The sequence below is a fragment of the Pongo abelii genome, chromosome 8 (assembly GCF_028885655.2).
Source record: "Pongo abelii isolate AG06213 chromosome 8, NHGRI_mPonAbe1-v2.0_pri, whole genome shotgun sequence".
Classification (NCBI taxonomy): Eukaryota; Metazoa; Chordata; class Mammalia; order Primates; family Hominidae; genus Pongo; species Pongo abelii.
In genome coordinates, this window is record NC_071993.2 from 119,741,423 (window position 1) to 119,762,634 (window position 21,212).

The window sequence follows — 21,212 nt, forward strand, 5'->3', positions numbered from 1 at the left end:
CTCCCAAGTAGCTGGGATTACAGGCGTGTGCCACCACACCCAGCTAATTTATTTTTTTATTTCTTTGAGCCAGAGTCTTGCTCTGTCGCCCAGGCTGCAGGGCAGTGGTGTGATCTCGGCTCACTGCAACCTCTGCCTATGGGTTCAAGCGATTCTCATGCCTCAGCCTCTGAAGTAGCTGGGATTACAGGCACATGCCACCACACCTGGCTAATTTTTGTATTTTTGGTAGAGATGGGATTTCATCATGTTGGCCAGGCTGGTCTTGAACTCCTAGGCTCAATGGATCCACCCACCTTGGCCTCCCAAAGTTCTGGGATTATAGGTGTGACCCACCGTGCCTGGCTGTGCCCTATTTTTTAACCTTAATAAATTATATTACTTTAGCAGGTACCTGGGTACTCTCTAGTATTAACTAATTGAGCTTCCTTTTTGGCTAGACCGTTCTTATTTTAAACTCGGTAGTGATCTGATTTTTTTAATCAATGACTTTAATTCCAACAACAAAGAAAAGGTGGATAAATCTGCCTTGGTTACAGTAATGGCTGTTAAAGGCAAAATTATACTTTTTATACTTTTCACCAATAATGTCTACTACTAGATGTATTTTTTTTCATTGTGAGATTTATTTGCCCTTGATATGTATTGATAAGTGTTTTCTTTATAAATGAAATCCATTTAAATCATTACACTTTGGGAAGAGTTTTTAAACTGATCAGAATGCATGATCTTAAAAATATTTCTGGGCCAGGCATGGTGGTTCACGCCTGTAACCCCAGCACTTTGGGAGGCCAAGGCAGGCGGATCACTTGAGGTCGGGAGTTCAAGACCAGCCTGACCAACATGGAGAAAACCCCATCTCTACTAAAAATACAAAATTAGCCAGGCATGGTGGCACATGCTTGTAATCCCAGCTACTCGGGTGGCTGAGGCAGGAGAATCGCTTGAACTAGGAGATAAAGTTGTGGTGAGCCGAGATCATGCCATTGCACTCCAGCCTGGGCAACAAGAGCGAAACTCTGTCTCAAAAAAAAAAAAAAAAATTGCTAAAATTTGGAATATGATGCATTATATATAATTAATGTACAGTATATGATTGTAAATGTATATTTTAAGTAGACAATATATAAGCAAAATATAGGAAAATGAAACATCACATATATATTATTTACATCACACCAGTAAATTCATATTCAGGTTGTAACATTTGAACATTTGCTACTTCACTCATCCTCACTAATGTTATTTTTCAGATCTTAGATTTTGATAGATGCACTGTAGAGTGTAGAAATAATCATTATTTAGGTAGCTAAAAAATAGCTTGCCAAAACTAATAATGAAAGTTATTCAAGATGTTCTGTCAAAATCCTTTCCAATTAGTGTTGAGGTCTTGAAGGGCCAAGCTTAGCTTTTTATTAATATGTTAGGTTTATTAATGTATTTTTTGATATATGCATAGTGTGACTGTCTAATACATCTCATAATATTGCATAATTATGGTACTTTTAATTTGTTATATCCCAGTCTTTTCTTCGGTCTTATTTAAAATTCAGAATTACTTCATAGTTTCACAACTAATCACTCATTAGGAAGCTGTGCCATGTACTTGAGGTTACCTCTAAGGCAATTCATATTAACAATAAACCAGAGAAATTCCTGGCTACTTGACTGTCATTGACCAGTTTAAATATTTAAAGTCATCGTCTGACCCTTTGTCTAACCACTTACAGAAAATGAAATAAAGGTTGTGTACAAAATGGGAGAAAGAGAAGCGCTTTCAAATAGTCTTTTCTAAATGAAGAAAACTAGTTGTGCTGTGAGTAATCAAATTCTTAGATAACAATTATATATATATGACCCCACAGGGACAATATGTTATTTTCAAAATAAAGGACCTATTTTTCTTTTTCTTTTTGCTTGTTACTTTTCACCAAGACATACGCATTTTAGTGTGTCATTCTACAGTGGTCAAGTTCAGACTCATTGTTAATCATAATAATAATTATTTTAGATAGCTTTTGACTTGTTTTTGTCTTCTCCAAGTGATGAGAAATTGAGACTGTTTTTAATGCCTTGCTTTACCCAGATAAGTGAACATGGCTAGAAATTACAGTGGTTCAACCACTTGTTTATTGAGGTGTTTGTTATGTGTATTATTTAGATCTTGTCATACTCTCTAATTGGTAGTTGAATGATGTTAAAATTTGATCAGCATGGTGCTGTGGCTATAGTAGTGTGATTTAACTAACATTCAATCTACATGATAAAAATGATGCTAGGTCCAGCAGGGATACAAAGATGATGGTGTTATGGATACCTCTTATGAGGTAAAGAGATAATTAGGGTCTATTTTATTTTATTTTTAATTTACTTATTTTTCAGAGGCAGGGTCTCGCTCTGTCGACCCAGCCTGGAGTGCAGTGGCACAATCATAGCTCACTGCAGCCTTCAATTCCTGGGCTCAAACAATCCTCCTGCCTCAGCCTCCCAAGTAGTAGGACTACAGGACTGCAGGCACGTGCCACCATGCCCGGCTAAGTTTTTAATTTTTTTTTTTTTTAGAAACAGGATTTTGCCATGTTGCCCAGGCTCGTCTGAACTCCTGGCCTCAAGCAATCCTCCTGCCTCAGACTCCCAAAGTACCTGATTACAGTCATAAGCCACTGTGCCCAGCCCCTCTATTTTAGAATTTGAATTGGTCAGGATTCTTAGATTCAGAGGGATAGAATCAGTAGCTAACTTAAGCAGAAAGAGATAAGCGCTAGAATAGCTTACAGACGCTTTGGGAAGGCCAGTGAAGCTCTTTTAGATGCTACACAGCCATGAATTTCAGCAGCAGAACAGGCAGTCAGACTGTTCTGGGGGGTCTCACTGCCTCACTGTTACATCCCACATGGCATCCATGACACTAGCTTCTGTACTGACTCCATTATTGCTGCCAGAGCTGTCCCAGAAGAACCAAAGGCAAACCCCCTCTTCTCCCTGTACCCATACCCCCGACAAACACACATTTATGGGAAGTGCACCCATCTCGTTCCTTGTGGCTGCCTCACACTGCTCATATCCACTTTCCACGTTTTGCCCAGGCTCCTCCAGAACTTTGGCCACATCCAGAACCTGGTAGTAAGAGACTTTTGGAAATGTCCTTCTTAGCTTTCTCACCTAGCTGTCAAAGAAAGCTGCTAAAGAGAATCAGAATCTGTGTGGACTGAGTCAATGCACAGTACTCCCAGAGATGCATAAAGGAGGGATTCTCAAATTGTATTCCAAGGCACCTTAACATTTGCCCACCCACCTAAAGGTCACCAAGGAGGAAGAAAAGGTGAAACAAACAAGACTTCATCTAGAGAAACTAGTTCCATGTTAATTTGGTCCTCTGTTGGGCATGTCTATGATTGTCATTTGAAAAAAAAAAATTCTTTTGTCATTGTTGTTTTTGTTGTTTTAAGTTTGAAAACCACTGCTAATCTACAGTTTACATTCGTCAATCTCCTATCTTTTTTGTTAGGTGGACCGTCACAAATGTAGCCTAGGATTCCTTTCCATAGCAAACCTTTTAATAGAACATCATCACTTTTGTAGCCAATATTTGAAAATGACTACAAATCATGTACCTCTCCCACTTCCTCAGAGAAAGTGCTGCTAACAGCCCCAGTCATATTAGGGTTTTTAATGTGAAGTTGCCACCTCCTGAGAACATGTCTTTTAGTTATTTCAAAGCCGTTCCAGCATCTTCTCAGAAAACCTCAGCAGTGGAGGGCAGCCCAGTCATCATAGCCATAGGGATAAAGGGAGTGGACACATTTAATTACTCTTCAGCTACTTTATTTCATTTGACTTCAAAAACAAAATTAGCAGTAGCAGAAGACAGTGGTTACATGGGGTTAAGTTAATCAATGTGTGCTAATTAAGTAACTGTTGTGCCTATGCCATTAATGCCTGTTTCAGATGGTAGAGAGCTCTTAGTCTTACCTACTTCGGTTTCTGTACTCTCAATATTTTGCCACGCAGACTAGATTAAAGGGATATAATCTCTAAATTAAGTAGGAAAGAGACAAAGCTATTACCTGCATGCATATTGGTCCTTGTGAAAGGATTGTAGCTGGGAGCTTTTCTCTTATGGTCTCTAGAGCATCTCCCTCCATAGCACATATGGCCTTTCCCACTGTGAACCATAACTGCTTTCGACTTACATGCACTCAAGAAACCTGCACTTTTGCTACCAATCCGCTACTTCTTCATCTTTCATGTGTTTTCAGGATGCCCTGACCTCACCCCTCCCTGTCATGCAACATCAAAACACAGACCTGCTTTGTCACCCCAGAAACAGACCAGCAGCCCAACAGTTCTTTAAAGCAGCAGCAGGTTTTTTTCATACACTCAACGTTTATCATGTTGCTCCCACTTGCTTAAATCACCTTCAGAGTATTTAATTTTTGTTTTTTAACACAAAAAAATGTGGTGAGTTTGTTGAAATCCTTGTAATTTTAAACAATAAAACCTAAATGTTTAAAAACTATTACTTTCATATTTATTATTGAATATTTTGAAAATTCAGAAAGGGGTAAAGAACAAACTAAAACTCCCTTTAAGCCTCATCCTCCATTGAACCATTGGGGGTTTTTTGTGGCGGGGGGAGGGGTTGTCTTTGTTTTTTTGAAACAGGAACTCATTTTGTCACCTAGGCTGGAGTGCTGGAGTACAGTGGCATGATCATGGCTCATTGCAGCCTCAACCTTCCCGGGGTCAGGTGATCTTCCCATCTCAGCTTCCCAAGTAGCTGGGACTACAGGCATGTGCCACCATGCCAGGCTTTTTTTTTTTTTTTTTTTAAATGAAGTCTTGCTCTGCCGCCCAGACTGGAGTGCAATGGTGCGATCTTGGCTAACTGCAACCTCCGCCTCCCAGGTTCAAGCAATTCTCCTGCCTCAGCCTCCTGAGTAGTTGGGATTATAGGCACGCACCCCCATGGCTGGCTAATTTTTGTATTTTTAGTAGAGACAGGGTTTCACCATGTTGGTCAGGCTGGTCTCGAACTCCTGACCTTGTGATCTGCCCGCCTCTGCCTCCTAAAGTGCTGGGATTACAGGCTTGAGTCACCTTGCCCGGCTATTGAACTATTGTTAACAACTTTGTATATATTCTCCTCCCTTTTATGTATATTTTACCTACAAATAATTGAATGTTTTATTGGCATTTAAGTTTTCCAGACCTGTCTGTGATTTGCTGTTACTTTGAATAAAAATTTTAAAGTTATTGTCCTAAATTGGAAGATGATGTATTTTAACATAAAGAATATTAGACTCTGCCAGAATTATTTATTTGAGATTGACTATGAGCTATAAAAGTCTGTTTGGTTCATGTAATTGCCTTTTAGTTTTTTTGCTACCCTCAGCTGTAAAACATCAAACAAAATTAGCAGCTGCAGTCCTGGTTGCACCTTATTAAACATGTAGCCGATTTTTTCACCCCTGTTCCTGGTGAAGTTTATTTAGGTAAAAGGTTGATAAGATTCTTTACCGCCAGAGAAAGCAGGTTCATTTCTGTTAGACAGTTCTATCCTGATAACATTGAAGAAGTTAAACACAAGGACTCATTGCTTCTCACTGGTATCAGTGGGCCTGTCCTTCCGCTGTGCTAGCCAGGTGTATAAAGTATGTAATTTCACATGCAAAATAGAGTAATTGTGTGGTATGTGTATACAGCATGTATATTACTGTAGGTTTGTTGAAATACAAAATAATTCTGAAATGTTTGCATTTTGAAAAAGACTTGGTCTCCACCAAGCACTAATGCGCAGTATGCATTGTTTATACATGGGCATATTTATATAAACGGGGTTACAGGTCTGTGTAAACAAGTTACATTGATTACGAGAGCTAATATAAGCTTGGGAATATTTGTGTTAATACTTCAGTTTTTTTCAAGTAAGGTCCCATGTATTTCTTACATAGAAGACTGTTTCCTAAAAGTGGTAAAAAGGAAAACACTCATCTCTAATGTTTTATACTGTGCCGCTACATATTTGACAAGATTCTTTTAGTTATTCTACTTATTAGAGATATTTGTAAAGGAATGTGTTCTGCATACTAATTAGCATTAAGCAGTATCTTTGACAGAAGCGAGTCACCAGCTCTTCTAAGTAAGAACTGAAGAAATTTTGGATGGCATGGAATATTTCAAATATTTCACCATTCAGCAGTCTAGCTCATGATGATCAAATACACCAATAAATGCTGCTCGTATTTCTATAAACATGGAATTATGTTGTACATGCATCCATTTTGTGTAGCCTTTCCCACTTCACCATTTGCCGTGAACATTTCTTCTTGACAGTAAATAGTCTCCTAAAAAGATGTTTCGTAGTTACACAGTCTGTCTCCTAAAAGCGCAAAGAGCAGTACTTGGTTTCTGGGTGGAAACCCATAGCTGGCATGTTTATGCCACCCCTCAGTTGCTGGTAGTTTCTGAATCTATGGACTTGCTGGCCCTCCAGTGTCTATTGTCAATTTTCTTAGGGATTATCCCGGGAGGGGTATATGTCCCCTTCCTCACCTCCATCCTGTTCCTGATTAGACCTCCTTCCTCTGGCATATATTCTCCTTCATCTCACTCACCATCCTCCTCCCTGATTAGTCTCTGCCTTCGTTTCATTTTAGTCACCATTTCTCCCCTAGGAATTGGCTCCCTTTTTTGTGTCCCTTCTTTAAGAGTGTCTGGTTGCTTTGCTGACAAACACCTCAGAAAAGGGACAGAAAGTTGGAGCCCTGTATTTTCACAGATAAAGAGTATACGATGAAGATTTTTGACCCCTAGTTCCCTAAGAGTGTCTGTCTTCAGACAGAACTGCCCCCCTGGTGCTGTGGGCAGGCCTAGGCCTCTGCTGGCCCTCAGCCTTCTCTGCAATGCAGCCTCTACCTCCCTTCCCAGCCACCCTCCCCTCGCTTGACCTGCACCCCAGCCAGCCGGGACTGCTCCCTGCCTACCAGACTTGCCTCTTGCTCTTAATCTTGCTCATGCCATTCCTCCTGCCTGGACATTTACCTTCTCTTCCCCATAAAAATCCTGCCCATCTTTCAGTGCCCTGTCTTCACGCTGCATCCTCAAAGAAAGGAGAGATCACATTTTTCAGGTCTCCCCAAAAAGAAGCACTCTATGTTGCTTTTTTTTTGAGATAGTCTTGCTCTGTTACCCAGGCTGGAATGCAGTGGCGCAATCTTGGCTCACTGCAACCTCTGCCTCCCGGGTTCAAGCAATTTTTGTGCCTCAGCCTCCCAGGTAGGTGGGACTAGAGGCAGGCACCACCAGGCCTGGCTAATTTTTTGTATTTTAGTAGAGACAGAGTTTCACCATGTTGCCCAGGCTGGTCTCGAACTCCTGAGCTCAAGCAATCCACCTGCCTCGGCCTCCCAAACTGCTCTGTGTTGCTTTGATTGTACTGCTCTTGTTGGACAGATCTAGTATGCCTTAAGTTTCAGCTGTTTCAGTACCTATCTCATTCCCTCTACTATGTGGTTAGCTCCTGGAGAATAAGGAATACAGCTCTCGTATTTGAATCTGAAAGTACTCAGCACAGTTGCATTCACATGGAAGGTGCTTGGTAAATATTGGCCCATGAGGATTTTTAAACCTCTGATTTGAATCCATTGGTTGTCCTCCAGTTAATGTCTTTTTTTTTTTTTTTTCTTTCTCCAAGATGGAGTCTCGCTCTGTTGCCCAGGCTGGAGTGCAGTGGCATGATCTCAGCTCACTGCAACCTCTGCCTCCTGGGTTCAAGTGATTCTCCTGCCTCGGCCTCCCAAGTAGCTGGGATTGCAAGCATGCACCACCACGCTGCCTAACTTTTGTATTTTTAGTAGAAATGGGATTTTGCCATGTTGGTCAGGCTGGTCTCAAACTCCTAACCTCAAGTGATCCGCCCACCTTGGCCTCCCAAAATGCTAGGATTACAGGTGTGAGCCACCACGCCCGGCTCAATTAATGTCTCTGAATTGTATTCACTTAGTGCTACTGCAGAATGATTATAGAAACTGCAGAATTGCACGTGGTTTATATAAAAGCATGGAATGACCTAACTTGTTTATATTTTTTAAGTAGTGTCCAAAGAGAGGCCACTTCCAAGTTGGGGTTTACTCTGAGCTCATGCTTTGCCTACTTTTTTTCCCAGGTCAGTAGCATAAGTTACCTAGGAGAGTCTTGAGTTATCTGCCTTAGCTCTGAAGACTCTTCCTCAGCTTTCTTAGTCAGTCTGCATTGTTGTTCACGTGTATCTGTGTGTGTGTGTGTGTGTGTGTGTGTGTGTGTGTGTGTGTGTATGAGAACCTTCACTTTTAGAATAATATTACATTCCAAATCAAATTCTGCCTCAAAAGAGCTATTCTTCCACAATTTTCTGCATTTCTGTACAGGTTACAAAATGTCACAATTCAGTGGGGCCAATTATTAGATTTTCATTTAATGGGCAGTTTTAATATTCTCAGAGAATCTGAATAGTAATAACATTTTAAACCACTGCATTCCATTTAAAGACTCACAACCAGTTCTTCTCTCTTTGAGCACACCTAGTTATATTTTTGGGTATCATTTAAATTCAGGCTCCCAATCTGTAGAAAAAATCAATGAGTTAATGAATAGCTTCATTTTGAAAACTTTTAAAATATTTTATCCTAATTATAAGGCATATCTAGTGACATTAATTTGGCGAAATCCCAAATCATCAGATTGTGCAGAATAGCCCTTACCAAGGAGTAATTTAGAGCATTTTCAGTTTAACAAATGTGCTGTTTTTAGGACCAGATCATGGCTTTGCTTACTCTGAGAAAAACTTTCTACTGTTAAGGTTTAGGGGCCATGTCAGTGTAGGTCAAACTTCATGCTTTTTATTCACAGTTGTGTTTGTTTAGCATGTTTTATTTAGCCTATTAAATGAAAAGCATTCCTACTACTAATAATCACCCCAGACATTTGTATAGCATATTCTTATTGGTAAATGACTCCCACATGCGCTGTCCCCGGGCCTGGTGAGCTTCAGGCCATACTCCCTGACCATACAGTGAGTCATTGGTGAAGCCAGCCCTCGAATCAGAGCTGGCCAAGTTCAAGACCAGTGACTTCCCACATATGGTTGGTGTTTGTTCATGTAAGTAAACCACCCCAAATCTTGTGGGGAACAAGATGGAGAATACGCCAACAAAGTGATTGCTTTGGAGTCATTTATTTTCTACTATGTGGTCCATAGCTTACCGACTGTGTCCTCTGGGACAACAACAGAAAATGAACCCTCTAACCAGATCGAGGCTACAGTTTGTGAGAAACCCACAAAGCAGCCATCATCTCAGTCTTTCCTAGAGTGTGGTTCCCTCTATGTGGTTTTCTATTTTAATCTTTGTCCCACTTTATCTTAATCTGTTCTCTGTCCATTCTCCAGCTGAAGACACCTGACACATTCATAGTCTCAGGGAAGTAGAAATCATTTATAAGTAGTGCTTGATGACTCTTCATGGCTGCCCAGTAAAAGGAGCCTCAGCACCCTTGCTGCTCCTTCAATATTTGAATGAGTGACCCAATTAGTAAGAGAACCTAGTTCTCCTCATTTCCCAGTCTGCTTTTCTGTTCATGACCTATATGCTGTTCCATCTTCTTCAGATATACCCTGCCTGGATATCTTCATTCTTCTCACCCTCCCTCCCAGCCAAAAAGTTGTAGGTGTCACACTCTGCAGGTCTGGCCACAGAGTAACCTAAAATTTACTCTTGCAAATCTCTTTTTATTGGACCAGGACAGAAGGAAGTTGGAGTCCTCCCATGTATTTTCAGTAAAAGCTCATGACTGTGGAGGTATGAAAAGCAAAAGCTGCCTGGAAATGCTCATCCTCCTAATGATTTGTTTCTCTGCTAGGCCCACAATAGAACTCAATAACTCTATGTGGTCTAAATGATATAATACAGCTAAATGAGATCAATTATTATCACACACACACATACACACACACACACACACATATTAAATGATATAAATCTAGTTAAATGTTTACTCCAGAGGGGGAAGAAAGGTAAAAGGGTAGAATACATGCAGAAGGGTAGGGATGTGAAACTAAGAGAGGCCTTTCCCTTCCTAAAGAATCTTTGCTTACATGTGACACATGCCCTAATAAGAAAAAGTGTGCATTAGGACCGACTTGCCCACCCTGATTTTCCACTTGCACTTCACTTTCTGCTGCTCCATTCTCCAAGCATGTGAACTGATTTGCTTCTGTTGCCGATGGAGACTGGTGCAGGTTCAAGGGATGTTGATTCCACAACATCTGATTGTGCTATATGAAGATTTAATGGCTTTAGACTGTCAGGATGTGCTCCCCCATTGTTGTCTTTAAATTTGGGGTGGCAGATGTTGAACATTAGTAAAACTGAGTAGAGCAAAAACTGCTGCAAATGTGGGGAGGCCTCAGAATGCTGGGGCCACATTCCACTGACATCCTGTCTCTCCATTCCTGTTGGATCTCCAGTTCCTGATATAGGACCCCTGTCCTAGCTTTAGGGATCCCCTTTCTGTGTTTCCATGGCCATCAAGGCTGCCTGGAATGGTCCCCACTGCCCACTGCATTCTAAACCCCTTAGATTTGAGATGGACCTGTGGTCCATATGAAAGACCCCTCCCTCCTTAGTTTCCTTCTCTCTCTGACCACCACGCTGCATGCACCAGCCCAATGGAGCACTAGTATTCTCTTACAGAACTATTGGTTATTACTTAATCCTCTTAGTAATTTAGAATCCAGGGCTTTCCTTCTCAGTTTCAAAACTGAAGGACCTTGCATATGGTTTTTTTTAACCATTATTGTCAAGATTACTGTCACCATCTTAATTGTCATTTATTTTAAGAGTACTTAAATGCTAACTACTATATAAGCATTAGCTCATTTAGTTTCATTTAACTGTCACAGCAAACCTATAAGGGAGTCATTATTATTTTCTTTCACAGATGAGGAAACTGAGGCTTAGAAAAGTTCAGTAACTTGCTCAAACTCACACAACTCTCACGTCTCAGAGCCAGGATTGCAGCAGCTCCAGTCTATCAGCCTTAAGAGCACAGATCTCCTTGTCTGACACCTGATACCAGCTGGGTTCTCATCATGCAGTCAGCCTCCAAGAATATAAGTAATTATACATAGTCAAAGAAAAAAATCTGTTTAAAATCAGGCTATGCCTTTATCAATACATTTCATTTAAATTATCAATGATGTTTTCAGTTAATAACTTAAGAATCAAATTTTTAAGGAAAATTGTAAGAAGCATATTTACCAGGTCCTCTTACCATAAATAGGGGGAAAATGCTGCTCTGGTCCTAAACAACCCGTGTATTTAAGCCAAGGTTGGTATAGGAAATAATTTTTTTGTGGCACATGGAGATTACTACGCTAGACCATAGGCAAGATAGCAAAAGAGGTCTTTGGTGCTCCCCATGTATTTTGGCACCCAGCCTTTTCCTTTCACTCTTCCCCTCTCAACATTTTTGGTCACCTTTTGGCATTCTAGGTCTCCCTACTGTAACCCCATCCAGGCCATTCTGTTTCAGAAGTGCATTCCCCATTGAAAACTTAGCCCTTGAGAGACACTACTGCTACTGAGAAACCAATCTGAGGACGGTACATCACACTAAGACTTAATCTTGGGGCACAACTGAGTTTTATAAGGAGACTGGAAATGGAGACGTGATATTATTAACTCTCTGGACGCTTTGCCTCTGCTTAAAACAGTCCACTGTTTTCCATGCTCTGTTGGATCTCAGATAAGCCCCTCATCACTCGATGCCTTTCCCCTGCTTTATTTCTTTTTATCACATATATCAATACCTGGAATCATATTATAAACTTGTTGGCTTATTGTCATCACCTCCTGCAGAATGTAAGCTCCAGGAGAGCAGGAACTTTGCTTTCTTTACTGCTATAAACCCAGCATCTGCAAGAGGAGTTGGCATAGAGTAGGGACTTAATAAATATTCATCAAATGAAGGGATCAACCTCTTGTCATGCCTCTTCTGAGCTGGGTGGTTTTCCCTTAACTCAGTTGTTTTTTCCCAAAAGAACAAATTTAGGTAGTCATCAGACCTGTGATTTTACTGATATGGTTGTTTGGGATGAGCTGATTTTTTTCTTTAAAGGGCCAATTTAAAGTTGACATGAAGAAAACAGTTAAGTAAATACTAACTCAGATGGGTGCCTAGACACAGGAGGATCAGGAAAATGGTATCTGGGTGTCTGGAAAACGCTATTCGATCAAAAAAAACACTAACTGAAAAATCCACCATTATATTAGCAGATAACATTCAAGTAAGTAAAAAATTGGCCTACATAACTCATCTTGAAATTATTATGAGCCAACCTTTTCAATCTTCCATGATGTGCACCGTGTTCATGGTTCTCTTAGAATTGTCATCAGCGTTGCAGGTTATAAGTTATATGGATAAAATTAAAACCAAAACTTACCCAATCACATTTGAGCCCAAATATTTCCTCTTTTAAGTTGTACCCATAACTTTGAAATCAGGGTTAAACCACAGGCTTATTTTTTCTTATAGTCATTTTTTTTAATATTTGGGTTCAATCATACCTGGTAATTTGGTATGTAATGATGGGGTAGGCTTGAGAATATTCAAGAACAAATTGCACCATATTATTCAGTTCTTCCTAATCTTACAAAATATGAAAAACCACAAATTACTGATTTTAATACTTCCTGAATCTTCCAGCAAAAAGGAGGAAGATAGCACCTAAATGAATAATCTAAACACTGAAAAAGGGATGGGAGGAGAGAGAGAATCCCAAGTAGTAAACCATGTTGACCTGCCAATTATCATGATTGTTTTCAAAATCACAGAGTTTTACGGAAAAAAATTGTTTTTATGGTGCCAGGTTTGTGGAGTCCTCTTTGTTAAAACCTTAGTAAATGAAGTTATGAAACTGAGACTAGTTTATTCTGGAAGCTTCTTAGTTGGGGGATAAGACAGCTGGATGAACTGGGAGGACAGTAAACGGTGGAGGTGGAAACCTTCTTATTCATAAAAATACTGTTTTTCATATGTTAAAAAAAAAAAAGACATCTCATGCTTTTCATCAAGAGCTGTAATCAGTGAGCCTGTGTACTTCCTTTTCCCTGCCAGATAGTTGTTCCTGGCTGGAAGACATTTTATGATATTTATTTGATGACACACACCTGCTGGGTGGATGAAAAGCAACTGCTCCTGGGGATGACCTACTTCAAGGGCGCAGTCAGCTTCTGAGGACTTCAGCAGGTTATCCTGAAATCATTTGAGTTCATCTTGATATCACCTGTTGAACTTACCTAAGACTGGTGTATTCGCAGACTTGTTGTAGGCACAGTTGCTAACCCCAGGGAAGAGATTTCGGAGTCAGTAACTACTTTGTCAGTGTATTGAGACTGGGAAGACACGCTGCTTTACCAAACCTACTCTGAGCATATGGAGTGCTCTTGGCACTCGGGATGTGAATCAGCCCAGGGACCTGCCAGCTGGGAGCGGACCCTCTAGAAGGGGATCTAGTGGGAATAGAAGTAAGTATGGTCCAACACAGAAGGGATGGATCTGAGGAAGAAGGCATGGAGGATGAGGATCCAAGGTGAGGGAAAGGGCTATGAAAAAATTTCTGACGAAGTGTTCTCCTGGGAGTTTCCAGGACAGAGAGAGATTTCCAGTTGAGATCAGGGAAGAGCAAGGAATATTTGAAATGCATGGAGACACTGTCGCCAATTCATCCTTTGAAGCCAACATGTCTTGGCATGTTCATTTCTATTCTACAAACATTTATGGAACACATGCTGTTGAGACATGGCAGGCCTTAGGTAGTGAAGATAAAATATAAATAATCCGTGTCACTCTCCCAACATATATACTCTAGTGGGAAGACATAACTAAGCAAATTTTATTATAAATTTGAGTATAACATACCCATATGTGTACACAAGGAGTTCTTAGCCAAGTTGGGGTTCCTGGAGTTGGTGATACCTGGCCTGAGCTTTGAAGAATAAGTGTGTGTTAGCCAATGAAGAGAGAACAGGGACACGGAGGCCTTAAAACAATATGTTGTGCCCAGGAGCTACAGATTGAGCATCCCTAATCTGAAAATCCAAAATTCAAAATGCCCCAAAATCCAAGTTTTTGAGCCCCAATATGATGCTCAAAAGGAATATTCACTGGAGCACTTTGGATTTCTGATTTTTGGATTAGAGATATTCAACTGGAATGTTATTTTGCATATATTTCCAAATCCAAAAAAATTAAAAACCCAAACACTTCTGGTCCCAAGCATGTTGGATAAGGGATACCCAACCCGTACAAACTGTTCCATTTTACTTGAGAAAAAAAGACAAGGTGGGAACCAGGGTTTGAGCCAGTGGTACCTTAGAGGGGCTATAGGTTCCCCACCACCCCAAGAGCCCCTTGCCATGAATGCTGCCAGGGCCACCCCAAGCAAACATAGTCGGAATAAGAGGACTGTGCTTGCTATGTAAACGCAGCTTCGTAACAAGTGCCCTTGCACCTCTGCTGCCCTAAGCTCCTCTGTAAGGAAAATCTGGAGATTCCACCGGAGGGACATTGGCTCAGTGCTGAGGGTTGGAAGCTCTGAGTCATGACTGAATTGGAAGCTTACATGTTGATTTACAAGGCGTCTTTGCCCATTACATTTATTTACATGTCCAGAGGTCGTGGCCTGAAAGGCTTGGCTCCAAATGTGATATGCCCTTTCTATTGTTTATGATGTGACTCTCCATTCAGTTCTCTTTTTCTCTTCTCCTGGTTATCTGTTGCTGAGTAGCAAATCACCCCAGATATGCAGTGACTTCAGCAGCAATCTCTCAGGATTTTGGCGGGTTAGGAAAATCAGGGGTCGTTTGGCTGGGTGTTCTGGCTCAGGGTCTCTCGTGAGGCTTCTTCAAACAGAGATCAGAGCTGGAACTATGTAGCGGGGACAGGAGCCTGGAGTAGCTCGGGACTGGCTGGGCACCTCTCTCTTTCTGTCATTAGTCAAAAGGCCCTTGCATGTGGTCTCCCTACATATGCTGGTTTGGGCTATCTTACGGCATGGCAGCCTCAGGCTTGGCAGCCCAGGACACCTAAGGTGAGAGCTACAAAAGCGAGAGGCAGAAGCTGTGTGGCTTTTTCTAACCCAATCTAAGAAGTCACACAGTGCCACATTCTGTGCTGCATTCTACTCAGCAAGACAGTCGCAAGGGCCTGCCGAGGTTTGAGGGAATGGGATGGAACACATACCCCACTCTTTGATGCAGGGGTGGCAGTTTGAGGAAGACCAGGGGGGCAGGAAATATTGTTGCAACCAGTTTTGGAAAATACAATCTGTCACATCCCCGAAGAACATTTTCATCCACTCACATAATCCTTTAAGTTACCTAAAAATTAATTTACTCATTATGGTGTCGCCCACAACCTTCCTTGCTCCCTTCCCACAGCAAAATCCAAGGCCTCAGTGCACACACACAAACCACAAAACTCCCGTTGTCTGAATGAGAGTCAGTCACTCAAGTGTGTACTGTCCCCATCAAGATGACAACATTTTATAAGGATGTATCCTGTTGCCCCATCTTCTAGGAAGCTGCACTTCCATCCATTGTTAAAGCCAAATATTGCTCAGATCTTTCATGGAGAGGCCCCTTTGACTCTAACCCCAGCAAACTAGAGACTCAGGAGTGAATGATTTCAAATCTCTGTTTGCTCTGCACCTGGGAGATTAATGGTACTCTCATAACAAGTTTGGTCAATGACATTTAGTGGAGTACTGAATGTTTCAGCGAGTGAAAAAAGAAAAACTGAAAGAAAGGCCCAGACTTTGGGCTTAAGGAACTTTAAAAACTGAAGCATTACCTTAATGTTCGTGGTAAGAAATCTTCTTGTTTAAACAACTGATGTAAATTTTACATTTTTTAGTAAGCACTATTTCAAGTGTGCTATCTTTAATGAAGACTTTAATTCTTGTTTTTACACATATGTAGAAAACAGAAGTTGAGTTCTTCAAACATTTGTTATCAAAAATATATGATATATAAGCACTGAATTGGAAGATTTTTTCCCCCTTGGATAATCTAGAAAAGAATATAGCTCTATTCTGAAATCCCTTCCCGTTCAAGAGTTATCCAAGCAAATAGTGTTGACCAAGGTGTTGAATGCACCAGTAATAATAATGCTACCCTTTCATAAAGCTAAGTAATCAGGAATAATGCTGAAAATAAGAAGACAGTCATTTATTTACTCTGTTTGGCATTGTTAGTACTAATAATGCATTTCAACACAGTAAAATTGCTAGATAATGCTTTTGTGACTTTTATGCAGGTTATTGTTATTTAAATGAACAGTCGACTGCACTGTAATGAAGAAATGCATGCTTTTCCCAACTCAGTTATCAACCAGAATTCTAGGAAAATGAGAATTTGTGTCTGCTTTCATTCACAGAGCAAACTAGAGGTCAGTGTTTTCAATATGAACCTTTTTTTAGCTTTTCAACAGTGAATAATTAGGAGCTGCTGCTTCTGAAATTACCTGTATTCACTGTAGAGAAGGAAAGACTTTTATCTTTCACGATGAAATACATTTTCTCATTCAAACTTTGTCATTCTTTTTTTAATGGCATTTTACACCACTGAGTCGATCCTCGGTAGTAAAATAAAAGAAATATATTTTGTGAGCTGCAATAGCCTTGTTTATTCAGTTTTACTTCCTTAAATTTCATCTTCTCCTTGAAAAATGATCCCAATGCAAAAATGGGTTTAAAGCAGTTGAATGTACAAAGCAATTATCCACATAAAATGCTATTATACAAACGTACATGTTCCTTGCACTTTGATTAAATGGAACTGATTCTTGATCCTTATCGATTATGTGCTTCTGTTGTTTTTTAACAGCTTTATTGAGATATAATTTATATGTTACATAATGCACGCATTTAAAGTGTACAATTCAGTAGCTCTTAGTATATTCACTGCATTGTGCAACCATCACCACAAACAATTGTAGAACTTTTTTTTTTTTTTTTTTTTGAGGCAGAGATTTGCTCTTGTTGCCCAGGCTGGAGTGCAATGGTGCGATCTCGGCTCACCGCAACCTCCGCCTCCCAGATTCAAGCGATTCTCCTGCCTCAGCTTCCCGAGTAGTTGGGATTACAGGCATGCGCTACCACGCCCTGCTAATTTTGTATTTTTAGTAGAGACGGGGTTTCTCCATGTTGGTCAGGCAGGTCTCAAACTCCCGACCTCAGGTGATCTGCCCGTCTCAGCCTCCCAAAGTGCTAGGATTACAGGCGTGAGCCACCACAGCCGGCCCAATTGTAGAACATTTTTATCACCCCAAAAAGAAATCTGGTATCCATTAATAGTCACTCCCCCTTTCCTGCCAGCCCCTGACAACCACTAGTGTACTTCCTGTCTCTATAGAGCTGCCTATTCTAGATATTTCTTATAAGAGGAATCATAGTATATATGGTATTTCGTGTCTGGCTTCTTTCACTTAGCGTAATGTTTCAAGTCTTCTTATTGACAAATAATATTCCATTGTATGGATACATAAATTTTATTTGTCCATTTATCAATTGATGAACATTTGGATTGTTTCTAGTTTTTGAATATTATGAACAATGCTGTCATGGACATTTATGTACAAGTTTTTGTGTGAACATACATTTTCATTTCTCCTTGCTGCCTACTTAGGAGTAGAATTGCTGGGTCATGTGGTAACTTTGCATAGTTTTGAAAAACTGCCAAACTGTTTTCTAAAGTGGCCGCACTGTTTCCCAGTCCCACCAGCAATGAATAAGTGTTCCAATTTCTTCACAGCTTCACCAGCACTTGCTTTTGTCTGTCTTTTTTATTATAGTTTTTCAAGTGGGAGTGAGGAACTATCTCGTGGTGGCTTTGGTTTGCATCTCCCTAATGTCTAGATGCTGAACATTTTTTCATGTGCTTATTGGCCATTTGTATTTCTTCTTTGGAGAAATGTCTGATTCTATTGAGTTTTTAAAAATTCTTTTGCCTCACCTCAGGCATGTGGTTAGCAGAACCATTAGAAACAAATATATCTTCCTAAAGGAAGGGATTTTCAAACAAATTTATAAATTGAAGATGTTCTTTTTACCATGGTAGTATTTTAGATTAGGCAATAACTGAATTGTTCTCAGGAAGCAATTTGCTTCTAAAACTTTGTTTTCCATTTGGTTAGCGATACAGATATTAGTGGTCCCAGAAGCATACCTAGAAAGATCAGCTTGTCTAATTAACTCATTTTACCAATTAGGAAAGCAAGAACCTAAGAGGTGAAGTATGTGGGTCACATGGAGAATTAATGATAGAGTTGGAATTGTATCCAGGTGGAGTATCTGAAATTCTCTGTTTATTTTAGAGAGAATATGGCACTTTGCCACTAGGTTCTCACTGATTAAAAAAAAAAAATGGTGAAAATGCCCTGCAATTTATTCAGTGACATTTATTGTTGAGTACTTAACACATATCATTTTCTTTTATCCTCATAGAAGCATATGTAAGATTGATACTTTTATTTTCTCCTTTTATGTGTGGGGAAACTGAGGTTAGCTCACTTTTTCAATGGCACCTACATAGTGAGTGGCAGATTTTCTGATTCCAAATCTGCTGTTCTCTGTTTCTTCTGATCTGTCTGAGGAATGAAAGACAGCATCAGCACATTGCTTCCTGTGCCATCTTCCAACTTCTCACTGTCACTGAAACAAATAACCGATAGGTGGCATCAAGGAGCACTCACTTGCCATTGCCATAATTAACAGTTATTTAGCAACGCTACTATACCAACTTCAGAAGTAAAATATATGGTTCTGTGGACAGAAGAATTGTTTAAATGTAAGAATATTGTACCTTAAGGCACCAATAACGAACAACTTACATTCATAGGGTACTTTTCCGTTACAAAGCATTTGACTTACACTTTTAATTTGATGCTCACAATTTGACAAGCTTTTCATTGTCTTTGTTTTTATGTACTTTTAATACTCATGATGAAACGAAGGCCCGAAGGGCTTTAGTTACTACGGTCCTAAAGTCTGAGGCAGAGCTGCTTTTCAAAACAAGTCTCTTGGTCCTGTGTAGTCCTGTGTATTCCCTCCAGCGTACCATCCTCCGCCATAATGATGTGCTGTTGGGCACTCATTTGAAAGGAGAGGAGACTTTATACTATTATTTCAGACAACAACAGGGCTATGAACAAGTAGAAGTTATAGGGAGGCTAATTTTGAACCCATATAAAGAAGAATTGATCTGTCCAACAATGAAATGTGTTGTCTTATGAAGGAGCGAGGCCTCTTGTCATTGAACTGTTCAAGCTAGGGCTGACTGACCATCTGGAAGGATCTTGCAGAAGGCATTTCTGCATTGGGGGAGGTGGGGAGTGTGTTTGTGGTGCTGAGAGATGTTAGATGGCACCTAAGAGCCCTTTCAACTATGAAATTGTGGATCTTTGTTCTTAGTTAAGAGAGTAAGCTGGTTTAAGGGGTCCTCTGTATCCTTATTGAGGAAAGAGAGTTTAGTTCTGATACACTCTTATCCTGCAATGTTAAGGGCACAGGGTTTTCTCTTTAAAAGAAAGTAACCAAATTTATCAACCTGGATTACTGGTTTGTAAAAGGTTAGAACAGCTGTTCTCATCTATGTTAACAGATGCTGTACACAACAAGGGATCTATATTCAGATAAGATTTGACTATTGCAAGAACAGAAAACCAAACACCACATGTTCTCACTCACAGGTGGGAATTGAACAATGAGAACACTTGGACACAGGGTGGGGAACATCACACACCGGGACCTGTCGTTGGGTGGGGAGATGGGGGAGGGATAGCATTAGGAGAAATACCTAATGTAAATGACGAGTTAATGGGTGCAGCACACCAACATGGCACATGTATACATATGTAACACACCTGCACATTGTGCACATGTACCCTAGAACTTAAAGTATAATAATAAAAAAATTTAAAAATTTTTTAAAAAGGATCTGATATGAGCCTGCAACGTGCTGTTGTTCTTTGTGGCTATCCAAGAGAAAAAGAAAAGAGGCAGCAATTCCAAATTTGTTTTTTAGTTTTGCAAAGTGCTTCAGAGGCCAGTGGCTGTCAGCCCTTGTTGCTCATGAGAATCACCTGGGAAGCTTTTTAAAAATCAGATGCCCAGGCCCCACTGCAGACCAAATGAATCGTACTCTCTAGTTCCCAGATACTGGTGGGTTCTCAGTATCTTAACAGCTGTCCGGGTGATGCTTACATGAAACCAGAGTTAAGAAGAGCTCGTCTAATCAGTCTACTCTGATCATGAGTCCAGGCAAAATCTGGACATTTGCTTTTGTAATTCAGCCTCTTGTCTAGCATTCCTATTATCAATTCAAAGCCAATGCTCTTTAGTACAATAAGGGGCAGTGTCTCACAGTGGTTCATACTGCTGCTCTTGAGCCAGACAGCCTGGCTTTGTCCACTTACTAGCCTTGTGACGTCAGGAAAGTTATTTTAATCACTCTGTGCCCCAAGTTCTTTATTTGTAAATCAAGATAATAATAGTAGTTACAAAGTAAAGGCTAAAGTTAATAAAGACCCAAAAGAAAATTAAAACTCTACATATTATGATATTATAATTACCACCATCATCATCGTCCTCCTCGTCACCATTATCGTTTTGTTGTTGGTATCAGTGGTATCTTGCTAGGTGTTAGAAGCTAGGAACCTATTGAAAAAGTGCTCTTCCCTGTACAGGACTATACCTGGCCTTACTTGAAAACTAAGAACTCTTGGCAACATTAGCAACATACTTCCCCAGCACTAGAACTTCCCGATGAAGTGGAATGTTTTGCATCGGACTTTTTGCAAGAAGTTCAGGCTTGAACCCAGTAACCTGTGGTTCCATCCAGCACTTGATTCTACATTAAGATCAGGCCACAGCTCTGCAAGGTGGGGGCCCAGACTGAAGGGTCAGGCTGGATTTCTGTTTCGTAACTGGGAAAGGCATGTACTGCATGCGGCAGGCTGACCTCCGGAATCTTCAGGACAATCTCAATTTCAGATGGCCCACCCTGCTGATCAAACCTGTGGTTCAGAAAGCATGGTTACTGTTAAACAGGAAGTGAGGGCTCCAAATGCCAGTGTCCTAATTGTTTAAAAAGTAAATATAATTTGAATATGTG

At 40.3% G+C, this 21,212-nt stretch overlaps 1 protein-coding gene across 15 annotated transcripts in view; it reads left to right on the plus strand.

Moving 5' to 3' along the window:
• Positions 1-21,212, plus strand: part of VTI1A (vesicle transport through interaction with t-SNAREs 1A) — a 378,702-nt gene that overhangs the window by 253,495 nt on the left and 103,995 nt on the right. For 3 of the 15 annotated variants that reach the window (XM_054522869.2, XM_054522875.2, XM_054522876.2), the window contains one exon: positions 10,978-14,295. The exons of the other annotated variants lie outside the window; for them this stretch is intronic. In XM_054522869.2, the coding sequence (XP_054378844.2) occupies positions 10,978-10,997 (20 nt within the window). In that variant the 3' untranslated portion in view covers positions 10,998-14,295. Of the gene's footprint in view, positions 1-10,977; positions 14,296-21,212 lie in introns of those variants that run through there. 15 annotated transcript variants of the gene reach the window in all.